The 18,240-nt window shown below is 31.4% G+C and overlaps 1 protein-coding gene across 1 annotated transcript in view; it reads left to right on the top strand.

Moving 5' to 3' along the window:
• Positions 1 to 18,240, top strand: part of LOC142325216 (WD repeat-containing protein 11-like) — a 114,926-nt gene that overhangs the window by 84,654 nt on the left and 12,032 nt on the right. Inside the window, exons 21-24 of the mRNA XM_075366679.1 lie at positions 9,517 to 9,683; positions 14,683 to 14,780; positions 14,951 to 15,120; positions 16,470 to 16,612. Of these exons, the coding sequence (XP_075222794.1) occupies positions 9,517 to 9,683; positions 14,683 to 14,780; positions 14,951 to 15,120; positions 16,470 to 16,612 (578 nt within the window). The remainder of the gene's footprint in view (positions 1 to 9,516; positions 9,684 to 14,682; positions 14,781 to 14,950; positions 15,121 to 16,469; positions 16,613 to 18,240) is intronic.

The raw sequence follows: 18,240 nt of genomic DNA, 5'->3' as shown, positions 1-18,240 counted from the left end.
TGGAAATTCGTGCAGTGATTAAATACTTTTTCTGAAAGGCTTAAGTCCAAACTAAATTAAAAAGGAGCTTGATACAACATTGGGAGGCTTATCTCCATCAAATTCAACAGTTAAACAGTGGGTCGCAGAGTTTAAAATGGGTCAAACACGTACTAGCAATAACCACACAGCGGACGCCCTTCTGAAGTGACTACGTTTGAAATGATGCAAAAAGTGCATTAAATCGTTTTGGCAGATCGATGAGTGACAGTGAATAAGTAGCAGAATCTCTGGACTTGTCAACAGAATGCGTGCAAAATATTTTACTTGAACATTTGGGCATGAAAAAGTGCACTAGATGGATGTTGCATTTCCTCACGTCCAACCAAAAACAGTGTTAAAAAAAAACTATTTGAAGTGATTGTCTCGAGCTCTTTCAATGCAATGCAGACAAATTTTTACGTAAACTTGTGATGGTTGTTGAGACTGATCTGGCTCCCATTGACTATCACTGCTTTCTTAACCTAAAAAAAGTGGCTTGAAGGGATGATATTTTCGACCAATATTGAAGTTATTGTCACCATACATTGTTATTTTAAGGAGTTGGATAAACCAATGTATTGAACTGGCATAAGTGCTTGAGGAAATCTGGGCTAAGAGTATAGTCCTTAATGGTGACTATATTGAAAAATAAATCAAAGTGTACCCAGGAAAATGTTTTCTTATTCAGGCTCGGAACATTCATCCCACCCTGGGATAGATAGTTTCTTTGGGGTCAATTTTCTCAAAATTCTGTAAACATAACATCGCTCTATTAAGCTCTTCTTCTTCTTTTGTACTGTAGCTGGTGTTTGGATTGGATCGACTTCTGAACCCAAATGCTGCTTTGGATGCCAATCATCTGATTCAATACATGGATGGATATAAGCTTATCTTACCATTTAAAAAAAAATTTGCCCCCAAATTTTCCCCCTCCCCAAAAATCAAAAAAGCTGCTATCTTTTTATTTATTGTATATTTTTTAACCAGACTATTTTTATGTTTTTCTAAGCATAGTGGTAGTGGTGCAAAAAAATACTTTGACACGGTACTGTAAGTGAGGGAGCAGATCAGATTTTAAAAATATAAAATTTTTTTAACCTTATTTAAACTTTTAACAATATTTCAATAAAATTTCATCGTAATTCACTCCCACCCCCAAAAAAGAAATTTTAGGTAACTTTTTATTGATGTAAATTTTTTGTTGGAATTTTTTTTGACATAGTAAATGTAGAGAAATCAAAAAATTTCTTGGTGGTGATTTTGGATGTGAGGGAGTATAAAGTATAAAAATATTGATTTTTTAAACTTTCTTCATGAACCATTATTTTTCCACTACATGAGAATAAATAATCAATGCCAGTAAAGTATAACAACAGTTGTCAGCTTTTTTTCTTTAATGTACAAGCTTGTTTTGTATTTATTTATTTTAACATTCCTTTCTTCAACCCTTTCTTAGCCCTTAATTCTATTAACATTTAATATAAATGTATAATACTTCAGTTTTATATATATTTTTTTTGTTTGTATTCCCCATTTACAAAGAATTGTGTTTCTTCCAATTCAGCAAACAAAATGATAACATTTTGTCTAAAAAGTAAATATTATCTCACCTCATGATCAGTTGGAAAATAAAAGGCATCTCACTTCCATACAAATATCTATAAAAATCATTAACTCTGGAAAAATACACATGTAACAAAGAATCACTTTTTGTGGCTAAATAGCTTGAGTGACAACGTTTTTACTAGATTTTTGCTTTTCTCTTTGCCCAGTATTCTTTCATTTTCAACATTTCCCTCTTCCCATTGAATGCTATTTTGGAAAATGTTCTTTTTCTCTTGGAACCTCTTTAAACACTTTAATAGTTACACACAGCTTTCATTTGAAATAACTGTTTAGTAACTTCATTGATTTTTACAATAAGCGACTTACACAAACAAAGAGTTGCAGTGAAATTTTTTTGTTAAACTTGGCAAAACTTTCATTGATTCACACAAAGTTATTCAAAAAGTTTACAGGTGGAGGATTCTCTGAGCCACCTACAATGCTATGAGTGGCTCAGGTATTTTAAAAAGTTGTAGAGAATCTATGATGGTGGTTATCCAGGAAGGTGATGTCGATGTTAGTGGACATCCTGGTTTGGTAAGGTCAAATTAACATTTAACAGTTCATAAGATAACAGAAGAGATTGGAATTTCTCAGTTCGTTCATAAGATACTTTTATAAGTTACTTTTCTATGGATTTGAATACTAGATTGTAGATACCAGTGTTCTTTGGTAGTTGGGTTTCAATTTACCCCATCTCAGGAATGGTCGACCTGAGACTGTACAAGACTACATTTCATTTGCATTCATATATATCATACTCTGAAATAATACCTTACAGTGGTTCTGTAAACTAAACAGAAAAAAAAAGAATGTATTCATACAGAATGCATTGTGTCACCACCAAGTTTGTTCTGAAATTTTTGGTACAGAAGCAAAAAGATAGTTATGTAGTGATCTGTCAGGAACTTTTTAATTGTGCAAAAGATGATTAAGCCTTCTTTTTCACTATCATAATGAGTGAAGAGGCATGGATGGATGTGGAGACAAAGTCTCAGTCATGATGATAACTTATAGTTCCTTCAACATTACAGTGTACCAACCCACGGATCACTGCTAGTTCATGAGTTTAGTAAAACAATTCTTTCAGTATCATCCCCCCACCCATTGTACTCATCTGATCTAGTCTGGCTGATTTTTGTTTATTTTGAGAATTAAAATTTACATTAAAAGGACAGAGATTTGAAACAACAGAGCTCATAAATAAAATTTGCTGGATGCCCTGTAAGCTGTTTTCATGAAAAGTGCATTAAAGAACTACTTCTCAAAGGAAGGGATGCTGGGAAAAGCATAGATAACAGGAAGGAGAATATTTTAAAGGAGATTTATTATAATACTGAAAATGCTCAATAAAATTATTTTTAGAAAAATTAAGGTTATTTTTTGAATAGATATCTTGTAAGATTAATTCATTGGTTTCCAGTTTTCTTGTACAATGGTCTTTCAAAATTCATTCTATTTAGATGTCCATATAAAATGATTTTTCTCTTTTTAATTTCATGTGAAACTTTTTACAGGTTTTGGTAATTATCTTCATTGGGTCTCGTTTTCTTTTCTCCATTTATCATTTTTGCTCCTAAAAGCTTTTAGAGAATTTTCTCATTTATCTAAAAAAACTTTTAATTTATCTAAAAAACTTTTAATTTCAGTTTTAATTATGGAAGTTAAGCACTCATATACACAGCGTTCTGGCACAATTAACATGTAATGCCTTAAATTTGCATTTTTATTAAAAACATTTTGAGCTGAAGAATATGTTGGTGAAGTTTGTAGGATATCTCAATTTTAGTTTTTCCATTTTTCTAAATCAGATTTTTTTTATCATTATTATTTTGAATTATTTCTGTTTTAAGATTATCTATTTAAATAATTAGGCAATAAGTAACTTGTAAATTAGGCAATAGGTAATACAGTAATAGGCAGCAATTAGTCAGTATTTCTAGTTTTAGTTATTTGAACAACTAGACAAATCTTTTTTTAAAATTAATTAACCTTTTCACATCATGTAGCCTTGGAACTGGTTATGTATGGCGGCATCAGTTTTAAAACGCTGTTACAAAATCATTTTATATGGGATCTAAGTCAGTTATTTTTTTTTTATATTCACAAAAGAATCAGTTTTATTACACAATTTGAACGACGTTTATACAATGTAAAATGTTTTATTTAGACTAGAAAGAATATGACCATTTTTTCTCAGAAATGTGCTTGTGTATATGTGTGTGTGTGACTTGTGTATTATAATTGCTATGAGGATTACGGATTTATTTATTATTTACAAAAATAGCTTATCTTACTAGCAACATATCGATGTATTGAAACACATAATAAATTATGATATATGGGACACAAAAAAAAAGAAGGAATTTGTGGTCATAAATACGTCACTTTTACTTGAGGTCTATAAATATCTTTTCTGACAAATGATATCGGTAAACATGTAACACATATTGATTTGTAATGAATAACAGTATACAGTAAAAATGTTTTTTTTGTCATTCTGAATAGCCTTTTGAGTGGTGGGAATTTTTATAAAACATAGTTTTCTGAATCTGCTTTCACTTATACTAACATGTGTTACTAATGTGTGATTTATGACACGGGTTTTTCATCATATTTTGCCCAATTTTCAACCGATTTGCTTGAAAGTATTATTTTTAAAATCAGAAAACTATGTTTCATAAACACAGCAAAAAAAAAAAAAAATTGCTATTAAAAAGCGCGGTAGAAATGCGCAAAAATTTCTGCAATTAAATTAAATTATCGTAATTTTTATACTGTTTCAATTTTTTTATTGTTACAGGAATAAAAAATATCCAATCGTAACCGGTTTTTTTTTGTCAGAATCTATTAAATCTCTTTAATATACTGTAATTTTTTGAAATTTTTTCACAAGAGGGTAGCATAAGACTATGAAGGGAGGCAATCAGATACCAACATATTTTCGCTGAGCGCTAATCAACCGCGGATCATTATGATGGGAAAAGGTTAAACAGGTAAATTAGAGAACATGTTAGCAAGGAAAAAGAACAGTTTTTAACTTTTTGTTTTTTATGCCAGTTTTATTTCATCTGTGGCTTATTTTTTCTGTTAAACATTTGATGCTACTTTCTTTTATTGTAACTTCCTGTTTTGTAAATTGTAAGGATCATCAACTACTGCAGTTTAATAAACATTGATAGCAGGAATGAAATTTGATAACAGCATTGTTGATTGATCTATAGGCACTGGTTTATTAAGTGTTTGTTTACCTGTTGGAGTTTACCTATACTTTACATCCTTCATCTTCCAGGATGCTGCTCCATAGAGAAGTTTCAGGAGTTGGAGATTCTTTAAATTGCAAGGGATGAATCTTATTGTTTTACTGTTCTCAGTTCTTTATATCTGTGAAAACCATTTCATTTTAGGTTTGGTCATTGGCATTTTAACATCACTTCACACTTTTCAATGATGCTATCTTTTGAGATTTCAGATATTGCATAACCATCAGGTTTCAAGGATTCAGTTTATAATTGTAATTAAAATAATTTTTTCTATTTGAAATGGCACTGATGTATATGGTCATTATCTGTTGAAAATAACAATAGTTTGCAATGAACTCCAGCCAATATATGAGGGCGAACCAAAAATTAAACACACAACTGTAATTCAAAAGATTTTTTATTCTGAATTTACTTTTACATGTTTCTCTTCAAAATAGTCTCCTTTAAGTGCAATACAATGCTTCCAGTTCTTGATCCACTTTTCAAACACGAAATCCAGGCCATCTTTCTAAAGCACTTTGCATTTCACCTCCTTGGCTTTTATGACCTTTAGATTCATAGTAAATTTTCTCCTTTCAGATCCTTCTTCACCTCTGGAAACAGCCAGAAGTCGCATGAACATAGATCTGGGCTGTACAGTGGTTGAGAACAGTTTTAGTCTTTTTCATTAAAAAATTTGTGGATTATCTGAGAAACAGGGACACACATTATCATGATGTGGCAGAAGTTCTTAAATTTGTTTCAGGTCATATTTTTTTTTAAAGTGAATCAGCATTATCTTCAGCACATTGATGTACTTGATAGCATTTACAGTCATCCCTGTGCCTGTAGGTCATCAAGTACCTACCTGATATTGGGAAATAAATCCTTCATTATCAAAAAAGTGATCTTCATGACTTTAACTGCACTGTGTGCAGCTTTTGCTTTTTTCAGAGGTGTTGAAGTTGACTGCTACTGGGAGCTTTATTTTTCATCTTGGGTCATAATGGAACATCCAAGACTTGTTAGTGGTTACCAGATTATGCAAAAAGCATGTTCCTTCCTTGTAGCAAGCCAGCAATTTTTTGCAGACGAATATGAGATTCAGCATTTGATCAAGCATTAGGAGCTGTGAAACCCAACAATACACACTGTATTTCATATGCATCTGCTCACTCAGAATTGTGTGCACTGCTTTTTGAGATTTATAACAGTTCCCCCAACTGCCCTTCACCAATATGATGATTTCTCCAATAATATTGCTTGCTTCACCATAACAAACATTATTAATCGACATGCCAGTCAACCCACTCTTGCCATGTCTTCCATTCTCTTCATTGAATGCTTCTTTAAAAATGTTACATTTCAGAAGATTTTTTTAAATGGACACAAAACTGAATTGTGTAACATGGTATTTTTTCCCATGGAGGTGATTAGCCAACACACTTTAGGCAAATGATTACTGACACTCGATGACTACTGTTCAAATAACTATGCTTATTGCACCTTTAATTATTCTGAACCTTTACGGTACTGGATCATTTATATTTCTAATTAAATCATTGTTAGTCTGTTCAATATGTTTATTTAGCATATAGATTATCACATATTTATATATACGAGGCGTATTCATAAAGTAAGGGCCATCAACTTGTATTTAAATATTAGCGGCTCTGAACATACTTTCACGCATGTAGGGCATCTATCGGCTATTTTCAAAGCCACTGCAGTTGCTGTTTTGATTCAGTAAATGTTTGCCTGCCGGTGAATGCAGATCGCAGTGTCTGTGACAATCGTTTCTCCTGCCAGTTGTGAAGTGCACGCAAGCTATGATTCAGTTTTTGGGTAAAAGGATCTTCAGCTGCTGAAATTCATTTGGAGTTGTGCCTTGTATATGGACCTTCAGAAATGAGTAACGGAAAGGTTAGACAATGGTGTCAAGAATTTAAAAATGGCCGCACAAATGTGCATGATAAAGAGCAGAGTGACAGGCCCAGTATACAGATTGATGAAATCGTTAAACAAGTGAAGCGAAAACTGCGATGTGATCGGCAATTATTGATTAGTGCTCTGGCTGATGAATTTCTGCATGTTGGATGCACCTCTAACTGCATAATTATCACAGAAAAGCTTGGCTATCACAAATTGTGTGCAAGGTGGGTACTGAAAATGCTCATTGACCAACACAAAGAGCAAAGAATGTGCAGTAGATGAGTGTTTTTGGACTGCTATTGACAAGATTGAGATGATTTATTTTCCCACATTGTTACGGGCGACAAGACGTGGATATCCTACACCTATACAGAATTGAAACAGCAGTCAATGCAGTGGCACCATTCAAGTTCCCCAAAACTGAAAAGTTTAAGCAATCTTCGTACACGAGTCAAAAAATATTGGCTAATGTTTTTTGAGATGAAAAGGGCTTCATTTTGGTTGATTTCATGGAATGTGGATCAACAATTACGGCTGATGTGTACTGTGAAACGTTCTTTAAACTAAGACATGCGATCCAAAATCAATGACGCGGGAAACTGTTGTCCGGCGTAATCCTCCTTCACGACAACATGCGTCCTCACACCACTGCCTTAACCAAGAAGAAGATTCAAGATTTTCTTTGGGAACTTTTTGATCATATAGTCCAGACCTTGCACCTAGCGACTAATTCCTCTTCTTGCATTTGAAAAAGTGGCTTGGTGGACAACAGTTTGAAAACGATGAGGAACGCAAGACTGCCATTGTCAACTGGTTCAATTCCCAGGTGGCAAACTTCTATGCAGAGGGGTTAAAGAAACTGGTACATCATTTGAAAAGTGCTTAGAACTGAATGGCGATTATGTAGAAAAGTGAAGTAGGTATGTAGTAAACTAAATCTGTAAATAAAAACCTTTTCTCACAAGTTAATGTTTTTTAATGACCAAATGGCTCTTATTTTCTGAATATACCTTGTAGATTATAACATATTTAGATAGGATATCCTTTATATCACATTATATTAAGTTTTAATAGCATACTTGTTAATTAATTAGTGTTTTCATTAGAATCATGATTAATGTATTTATATTTGATTAATAGTTAAGTTACACATATGAAAGAATGATTTATACTAACAATACAGTAAATAAAATGTAATATATCATAAAAATCAGCTGGTGAACTCAACAATTGGAATAACAAATTTATATGCTTTTAAGAAATAAGAAGAGGAAACAGTTAGTTTGTGTACCATCAATAAGAAGGAAACGAGACATGGAACTGAATAATTACAACAATCAACTTGAAATAAACACAGGAATTAGACAACACATTGGGTACTTGTATGAATTCAGGACTGCCACTTTGAACACTTTAAATTTCCCTGCAAAAATCAGTCTCCTGACTTTTTTCATGTATGATTTTGGTGAACCAGTTCACTGAATGTGACTGATGTTGCAATTTTACCTTATTTCCAGAGTACTGCACCCTGAGACTTGCAGTTGTTGAAGAACCATCAAGTTTTAAGGAGATACTGGTATTTACATCTTGCTCACATTAATCAACATTAATACCTATTATTCCTAAAGACATATTGATTGAATTATATATAATATTGACTTGATATGAGTGCTTGAGTGGTACAATCATATATTAAATAAAATTTTAGTCATAATTTTTAATGTTAATTAGCATTACTAATTATGTCCTTAACTAATTATTATTATTAATTTTCTATGGTTTTGTTCATTTTTGTATTATATACGTTGTTACTTGCTTAGAGCTGCGTATTAATTGATAATTTGTTATCATTTATAAAGCTATTTAAGGTCTTTATCATGGGATTCTATGGTAGATTATTTTTTTTATTAAAAAAAATACTGCTGATACTTGTCTGAATTGATATAGAATCACATAAATTACATTTTATTTGAAAAAAATCTTATCTTTATGTAAATTTGTATTAGTGCAGATTTGTCTAATATTATTTAACTTATCAATAAGAAACTTTTTTTTTTTTTTTGAGGTGGAGGAACCCCATTTATTGGCGCTAAAGCAGTGTACTCACTAACAGGTTCAACAAGCTGTTACAGAAAATACGTATTTATTCCTGCGCACTTACTGACTAAACTTCCTCCACTGGCGACCCTACCTCCTGGGAAACCGCTAATAAAGCATTACTTCAGGAGAGGGTGTAAGCTCCTACACATACATTCGATCTCCACAAGCAAACATCTTCCATACCAGACCGCAACACGCATACACTGCAAACCACAAATACCTAAAGGAGAAAAACATCCAGAAAAAAATCACACCTGACAGGTACTAAGATGTACCACACACATTCATACAATCAAGCTAACACAAGACAAGCGCACAACAATCATGAAGATATGGCCATAAGACATAACTTTTCTACCAAAACACACACCTGCCATCTAACACACACATACAACTCAACTATTTACCAACACAACCGTCAACCATAATCACTAAAAACGTGAGCAATGCCCTCTTCAATAACAAACTTAGAACAGAAAAATTTATATTTATCATTGTTTTTATATTTCATAGATTATTGTAACTGCCCTCAAAGATACAAGTATACTGCATGAACTGATATGTTCAGGTTACAGAATATTTTAATTATTAAAATTGAACTGTTTCTGATTTTCAGAGACATCAACTTGAACGAGTAGGTGTGTATGAATGGAGACGGGGTGACTATCAGCACACACAGAAAGTAGTTGAACGTTTGATTCTTCTTGGTGAAATGGATAAAGCTGTACAGTTACTTCTTGAAACTGACTTGGATAATTCCAATTATTATACAGATGCTATAAAGTAACTGTTTTATTTGTAAATAATAAGTTATTAAAAAATCAAGATGCATAGGAATTTAAAAAAAATAATATGTGCAATAAGCATTTTTATAACTGCTTATTAAAATATTTAGTATTAATACTTGTATGCACATACACATACACTCACCCATAAAATGCTTGCATTGTAAATATATTAGTGTACTGTTGTATAGTTTTATTTTTGCATTTTTTGTTTATCTATTACTCTTTTCATTTTATCCTGTATATTCAAGTTCTGAACAAAGTGAAACATTAATGATACTCACCAATTTGTTTTATTCCCAGCGTGTCATGTAAAGAAAGAGAGCAAGTACATCATTTTTTTAGATTACTAGAAACTTTTTTTAGTAAAAATTCTCTAGTACTGAGAGCACATTACTTAAGAGCTATTAAAGGATACAATCACCAAAAGATACACTGATGAATCCTATGAACATGCCAGTGATTCCAAACCAAATATAGTGTGGTATTGCCCTGACTGCAGCCTTGCTGTTCCAATCTCTGAAGGCAAGCGTGTTTGCATAGTTCATCCTGATCCCGAAAATGGTTTTGTCAAGAACGTGCTTCTTAATTTTAAACATATTACCAAAACAGGAGATTACCATGACTATATGAATTCTGTTAATTACGAGCACTGGGTAGAACAAAAATTAATTCCTAATCTTCCCCCTAACTCAATCTTCAATCATAGATAGTGTTTCGTACCATAACATGCATCTGAACTGCAGTCAAATTGTAAATTTTCTGTTCATAGTTTTTTTCCCATTTGAACCCCATGTCTTTGATAATGCAATATAAAGACGAAAGGCTTCGTTGAAAATTGATTTTCTCTTTTATAGGTATTGCAATTGAATAACAATATGTTCACTTTTATCAATGTGAAAATTATACTTGTTCACCAAATGACGCTTTTATCAAAGTTATCCGTAGACATTTTAGTTTTTTTAGCATTACAATTTTTTTTTAGGAGTGCTAAAGTCTTTATTGGGATAAACTTCTGTTTCATTTAAAAATTTTTTTGAACAATACTGAGTGAAATTCCCGTAGTTTGAGCAACATGTTTCTGAACTTCTTTGAAAAGGATCAGTCCACCTTGTGCATAAAATTAAAAACATTAATCACGACTTCTCTCATCTGATTATGGTTAAATTTACAACCTCCCCAATTTTTTCTTGTATACTCCACTAGTTTTACCTTTCTTGGTAATAAAATGGAATTATAAATACTACCCTGTGTTAAATCTATTGTAATCTAAAGAAACACAATCTGTTTCAACAGAAAATGTAAAAATTAAAAAATCGTAACAATGACAACAATTTTTATAAACAAAACACAACCTGTAATAATAAGTTACCTACACATACCACATACCTGAATAAGTTTTCATAAAACTTATGTTTTGTGAAAAACACAAACTTATGTTTGTGAAAAAAACTTATGTTTTATACACACACTCATACAAACATAGTAACAAACAGTGAAAAATTGAATGAATGCATACCCCCACCGCCAAAAATGTGTTGTTTGTATGGAAACACCAACAAGGACAAACTTATGGTTTGCAACAAGCTCTACATACAAACATGCTCAGTTTTGTGAGTGGGTGTAAATGCTTAAATATGCAAAAGGAGAGGGAAAACTTGCATCACAAATAGCTTTACAATTGCAATACTTTAGTTATAAATATAATTGAAGTTAAAATAAATAAATTATTTCTACTAAATTATTCAATAAATATACTTGAAAAGGTACAATTATATCTTTTGTACAATTATTTGTTATTTGTATGTGGATAGTATGTAAGATAAATAGGATATAAAATTTTATTTTGATTTAAATCACATTACTAATTGTTTTGTTAGAGCCATTGTTTGAATTGATTGGTTATAGAAGATATTTATGATATGATTTAATAGGCTTTAAAATTATATGTTGACTGCTTACTGCTTTCTTCTTCAGCAAAACTGAGTGAGATCTGCTAATCACAGAACAACTAGTTTAATTGGACTTACAGAGTGTATTGATGCCTAGATGCCTATAAAATTACTGCTATTGCCATGTGAATGCAGATTATTGTCTTTTCAAACAATTTTAATTATTTTATTTAAATCTATCTTGTAACTTGTTTTCTCAGTCTGATGACATCTTTTGAAAACAGATTTCCATCATCAGATGCAAATATATCTATTATTATTATTATTGTAGGTTGTGGTGATGAAGATGGAATATTAAAATACATAAATACACATGTAAACACTTACTATTCAGTTATTATTGTAATACAGAGTGTGGCAGAACCGATTAAGTAGTTTTGAGAGTTATAAAAACGTAATCGAGGTATATAAAGAAAAATGTGTTTATTTTCTAAATTAGCAGTACATATCATTTAATAATCATTAAGTTTGAAAATAATTCCCTCAAGATGGTGGCCAGTAGCAGCAACATTGAGACATAACATTCAGAATTCATGGTCACAGTCATGCTGTCCTCCTCAAAGAAGTACAGACCTATCATGTCAAATTGTTATATGGCACACCACACAGTTTAGGGGAATGTAATGGTCTTTCATGAATAATTTGGTGGTTATATTCAGCTTAGTGGAAATTTTGCTAATTCACAGACCCACTGTGGTGAAAATGTGTCTTGTCGGTACTGAAGAAAGCTACCTCAGAAGTGATCTGTGCAAGCATTTGCTCACACAGATTTTGGCAGTTGGCATAGTCTACTGGGCTCATTGAGACATTATTATTTTGAAGGGTTGAAAATTCAAATTGAAATGCAGAATACTCCTCAAACTGTGGTCTGACATCCTCAAGGCAACAACATGCCTCCAAGTACATCATCTTGGTGATTGCTCGATTACTGCTCTCACCAGCTGCACATTTTCTGGTGTTCAAATGGACCTGGATCAGCCATGTGTACCTCTTTTTAGTGTGCTGCCAGTTTCCTCAAACTGCCTAACCCAGTATCGGTTTGTGTTCACATTAGGAACGTCATTGTTGCACAGAATGTTGAAAAGCTCTTTGCATTGTGATCACAGATCGGATGCTTTCAAAATATGCCACAATGTGCTTCAGTCCAAATCATGTTTGCTACTGAAATGGGGTCACCGACGGAACAGAGGGAGACCACATGCATCTAGTTACCTCCACCACTGTCAGAGCATTGACCTCTCCTAACCTCTTAGTTGGTTCTGCCGCACCCTGTACATTATTCAAGTAGATTTTGGCAGATGTGAACTATACAATGGTTTTAACAGATAATATTAAAATGTTCACTCAGAATTTATTTTGGATATGTTTCAACTGAAGTTGCATTTGCATTATAACGTTATTGAAAGTGCTAGATTTAAAAGCTAAATGATCATTAAGTACAGTAATTTTTATTTTTGAAACACTTTGTTTTTTAAATAGTATTCATGTATTGATTTTTACCACAAAAGCTTATGGGCATAAAACATTTAAGAAAAACTACTGTGATTTCATTAATATTTATTAAATATATTATATTGAATGCATTGGTTTAAATGTTCTTTAAATCTATCTGTGAATTTCTTCCTGTTTGACTGATAGATTTATTACAATCACTGCATGTAATTTTATTAATTCCTGACCAATACTCTATAGATTTCTGCATGTTTGTTTTAACTCGAAATATTTATAATAGCTTTTCTGAAATGTTATTCCTATACAATTTTTGTAATAAAAGACAGTATACAAATGCCATCAGGAGTTATAAATGTATAAACCATAAAAAATTATAAAAAAAAAATTACTTAATAACAATCTTCCTTTCAAATACTATTATTTGTAATTTTAGTCAGAACATCCGTTGATTGTACACAAACATTTGAACATTAGTCTACTCAAATCCACCAAACAGAACATTCATACATCTGCCTCATCTACTTGAACAGTAATATGTTTCAATGTATTTTATGATAATTTTTTTTATTTTAATATTTTTCCTTTATCACCACAATGAACAATAGTGTACTAACATTTGCACCTGGTATGAATGACATCTTGTTCCCAAAATGTGTCATCAAGCAGAAAAAAAGGAATCACAAGACAAATTTAAATAAAGGATTTGTAAAAATTTAAATGAATTCATCTTTGTTTACATTCATGCTTCATATATATATATATATTTTATTGGTGTAAATCAAAATGATATATGCACCCTTACATGCACTTCTTCTAAAAATGTTACATGACATCAGTTTTCAAAAATCATTTCAATGTACATATATTTTATATTCTGTTGATTTCAAATAAAGTAAACACAATGCACTATGTATACATCTGTTCTCATAAACTACACAACAAATTGTTTTTAATTGCTCTTAAAATGAATGGATTCAGAAATGTAGAAAATTTTTCTCAGCCTCATTTTCTTAAATATTTTAGTGACAACATAAATTACACTTTATTTTTGTCTGTTTAGCCTTCGGAACCATCGTAAGGTATTACTTTAGAGGATGAATGTAAATGAAGTGTAGTTAGTCTTGTATAGTCTCAAGCCAGCCAGCCCTGAGATGTGTGATTAATTGAAACCCAACCACCAAACAACACCGGTATCCACAACCTAGTATTCAAATCCATATAAAAATAATTGCTTTTACTAGGATTTGAACCTTAGGACTCTCGACTTCGAAATCTGCATAAGTTACACTACTTGAAAGAACTAAAAAAAATAAGATTTAACTAAAAAATTTGTATTTATGAAGACCACTGTGATCATTTACAAGTCAAGCATCCGGCCAAAAAACATCATACGAACTTCATCTCCTCTCATAATAAAAATAGTATGTTTATCCTTTCTACAAGTACAATGACATAATCTATTAAACACCATCTGTATTTTTTTGTTAGTTTGTAACATATTCTCCTCATATTTTTAATGTTTAATATGAAAATTTTTTCAGTACTTATATATTTTCTTTTTACTTGGGTCAAAAATTGTTCTCTTTTTTTTAGAGCATGCCTTATTGCAACAATTCAATCAACTGGTGCAGCACAAAGTACTATCAAATTAGTTGCTACAAATCTTATAGCTAATGGCAAAATATGGGAAGGTAAATTAACAAATTCTTTTATAAAAATAACCTTTAAAAATGTACAAATATTTTGTTAAATTTATAATTTATGATAACAAGATTTTGATTTTTATGTTCAATACTTTTATATTGAATCAGTCAACTCATATTCTCTGAAATTTAATTAAAATGTATGTTTTAATTTTCAGGTGTGCAGTTGCTTTGCCTCATCGGTAAAGGTCTAGATGGTTGTCGTTACTTAATTTCTTATGGACTTTGGGATTCTGCTGTATGGTTAGGTAAATCTATTCTTCCTCCGAATGAAAGTGTTGAAGTTATGCGAAAATGGGCTGAACATCTACATAAAACTGGAAACAAGGTATAGATTTTTTTTTAAGAATTGATATAGCTTTTTCAGATCATTTAGTTTTTTGTTGCCTATAATAACATTTGAAAGAATTATAATCACATAACCTTTGAAAGAGTTATATCACATTGACTTTTTTCTTGTTTAACTTACTTTCTGTTATGCTCATATCTACCACATTAATTTTGCTTTGACTAAAATTTATGTGCAATAAAACTTCAATTATAATAATGTAAATTAAATTATCTTCTACATTAAAAAAGAATTCAATTATTAATGTATGCTTCGTGGGCTAAAGGTGAGTTTTCCACAATGCTTAAGAATATTAAATTAACAGGTTGATAATTTTGGTTTGCAATCCTGCAGTAATCAACTGATGTAATTACAATTCAATTGTTATTAAGTTCGATTTTATATCTGTAATGAGAATAATAGCGTATAAGTACACAAAACAAGAACTAGTTAGTTTTTTTATACTTCAATGTCCACTGTTCAATGTTCAATGTATTACTGCTAATCGAATGGATGAAGCTGTTATTTGAAAATTCTCATAACAAAAAGAAAATAAGCAAAATATATTATTTGATTTTCAAAAATATATTTAAAAATTGTTTTTTGTTTCTTTTCTTTTTATTTAATATTTCTTCTGTTTGTGAAGAATTCTATGTAAACTGTCTTAATTTTCCACAACCATTTCATATTATTTAATGACTTGCATTTTACATTCTGGAAAATTATCAGCAATGTGGTACATTTTCATATCCAAATTACTTGAATTTTCTCAAATCTGTCGATTCTGAAATGCAGTTATTTTTTTAAATTGGAACAAAACTTCACTGGAAGAATGTGCATTTCAGTGGTTACATACTGCCACAAAAGAGCATATAGCCAAAAGGACGAGTATTTGTACATTTTCTGTAATGCCTGTTAAACATTTTATTAATAATTATAAAATTGACTTTTAGTCCACCAAATTTATATCTTTTTTCACTTAAAATGTTTGTGCAAAAATTTAAAAAAAATTCTCTTATAAAAATCTATTAAAGTAATAATGTCATAAAAGGTGGTGAGGCTCTCATTGCAAAGAATACATGTTTTGGAAAAAGGCTGTAGCTGGTATGGAAAGAAATATACATGAACTGATTTTATTTTTGTTTTTAATTTATAAGTGTTGAATAAATGTTCAAATTGCTGTCATGTGCTGTAAAACATTTATCACTTAAAGAACAAACATTTGTATGGCTCTTCATCAAATATTTTTTTTTTTTACCTGTTGCTTTATTAATATATTATTTATATTGTTAATTAATTAATCTACTCGTTATTTTACAACTAATTTAATATTATGAATTATATTTCAGAATCTTGAAGTATTACTGATGATGTCACTTGGACTATTTGAACGAGCCTTAGAATTACTTTTAATGGAAGGTCAAGATGATCAAGCCGGGTTACTATTACTTTCATATCTAGAATATCAGCAATTACAGAATACTATTGACAATATCCTTTTTATTACCACATATTTATATATTATTTTAAATTAACTAATTAATTAATGATTATCAGTTCGATCATACGTTTTTGGCATTTGAATGGACTATATTTTCATCAAAAATGGTTTCAAGCATATTGTAATAGATAGTTGATTTAGAAGTAGCTGAAGCTATTAACAAAATTCCTTTCGGCATGCCGAAAGGCGTAGCTTTCATCGGTGCAAAGATAAAAAAGATTTCCACCTTTAAGTTAAGAAAAATTTTTAATTTACACAATACGACAGTGGTTGCATGTGAAAAAAGTTTAACATACGACAATCCCCATCTTCTTACAATTTCAGTAACATTTTGGTCATCCCTTGCTGTAAGGGTTGGTCATATCAAAATTTGTTACAGATAAAAGTTTTAGGTAATGTTTAGAGGACTAACGATCACTTTAAGCTGATTTGATATTGTGCCTATTAAGGGAGGTATGATTTTTTTTTTCTTCAAAGCCCCATTTTTCAACCCCCTGGGCCAGTGGTTGGTGATATAAAAAAAATTTACTTATATAAATTTTAGGCCCCTATCCAGAGAATAGTAGGAACTTTACACAAATTCGATAGCTTTAAGTTATGGCTATATATTGTTTTTTTTTTTTTAAAAAAAAGCTCTCCTATTTCCACCCCCACAGTCCGATTTTGACTGTTAACAAACTTGACCAAGATTTTGGAACGAGTTATTTTTAAGGAACAATTTGAAACTGATTGGTGTGAAATTACAGCAGTTATCATGTCCACAAGGAAGTGAAATATATGTATGTATAAACTTTTGAGCTGACGGTGGCTTTGGAGTGTGGGGGATATGAAATATGAAGATGTCAAAATTTTCTTGAAGTCAAATCATGGTACCCATTGCAATAGGTAGCTTTCTTATGAAATCTACCTAATGTGAGTCTGTATGCCCATGAAGTCTGTACACTACCTTTCAAAAATGCCATCCCCTTGATAAAACTCATAATTTAATTTTCTATCTTCATTTTCATTTATTTTGTCTAGAAACAACATCTTTATTACTATGCACTGCTCTAATTAATTCCTACGATACTGGTATACATGTATTTTTGTTCTTGTTGTTTACAGTTTATAAAAAGTGATCTTAAAAGGGTCATGTAAAGTAGTAAAAAAATGCTGGTCATTACTGTTTCTCTAGTTCTGCTGATTGTCACTAGGAGCACTAGTCACAGCACCTCCGTATTGGATTTGGAACCCCAAATCCCCTCCTCACGGGAGCTAATAGGATAGCAACATTTAGAACGTGCCATCATCTTGAGCACTATTATTGCAGCCTCACCATCTTGAAATTTTCCTTTTTCCCTCAGGGTTGCCAACCTAATTATTTTGAAATATTACTTATTTAATTGTTTGAATGTTTCAAAGGGTTTTCGTAAATGAATCATCAGCTGCTGTCTCCTAAAACAGGAGAATCATCAGCTGTTTCTCTTGTAAGGGAGGTGGTGATGGATGATGTTCTAGTCGAGGTCAGTGCCCACTGAGACACAGAAAGCAACAACAGTTCTTGTACAAGTTTATTGTATGAGTTTTGATGTGCAACTGAAGAAGAACATGTGGGTAGACATATCTGAGGATGGTCCTAG

This window comes from Lycorma delicatula, chromosome 5, assembly GCF_047948215.1.
Source record: "Lycorma delicatula isolate Av1 chromosome 5, ASM4794821v1, whole genome shotgun sequence".
In the NCBI taxonomy this organism is placed as follows: Eukaryota; Metazoa; Arthropoda; class Insecta; order Hemiptera; family Fulgoridae; genus Lycorma; species Lycorma delicatula.
The sequence above is the reverse complement of the archived record's forward strand: the minus strand, read 5'-3'. Positions and strand labels throughout refer to the sequence as shown.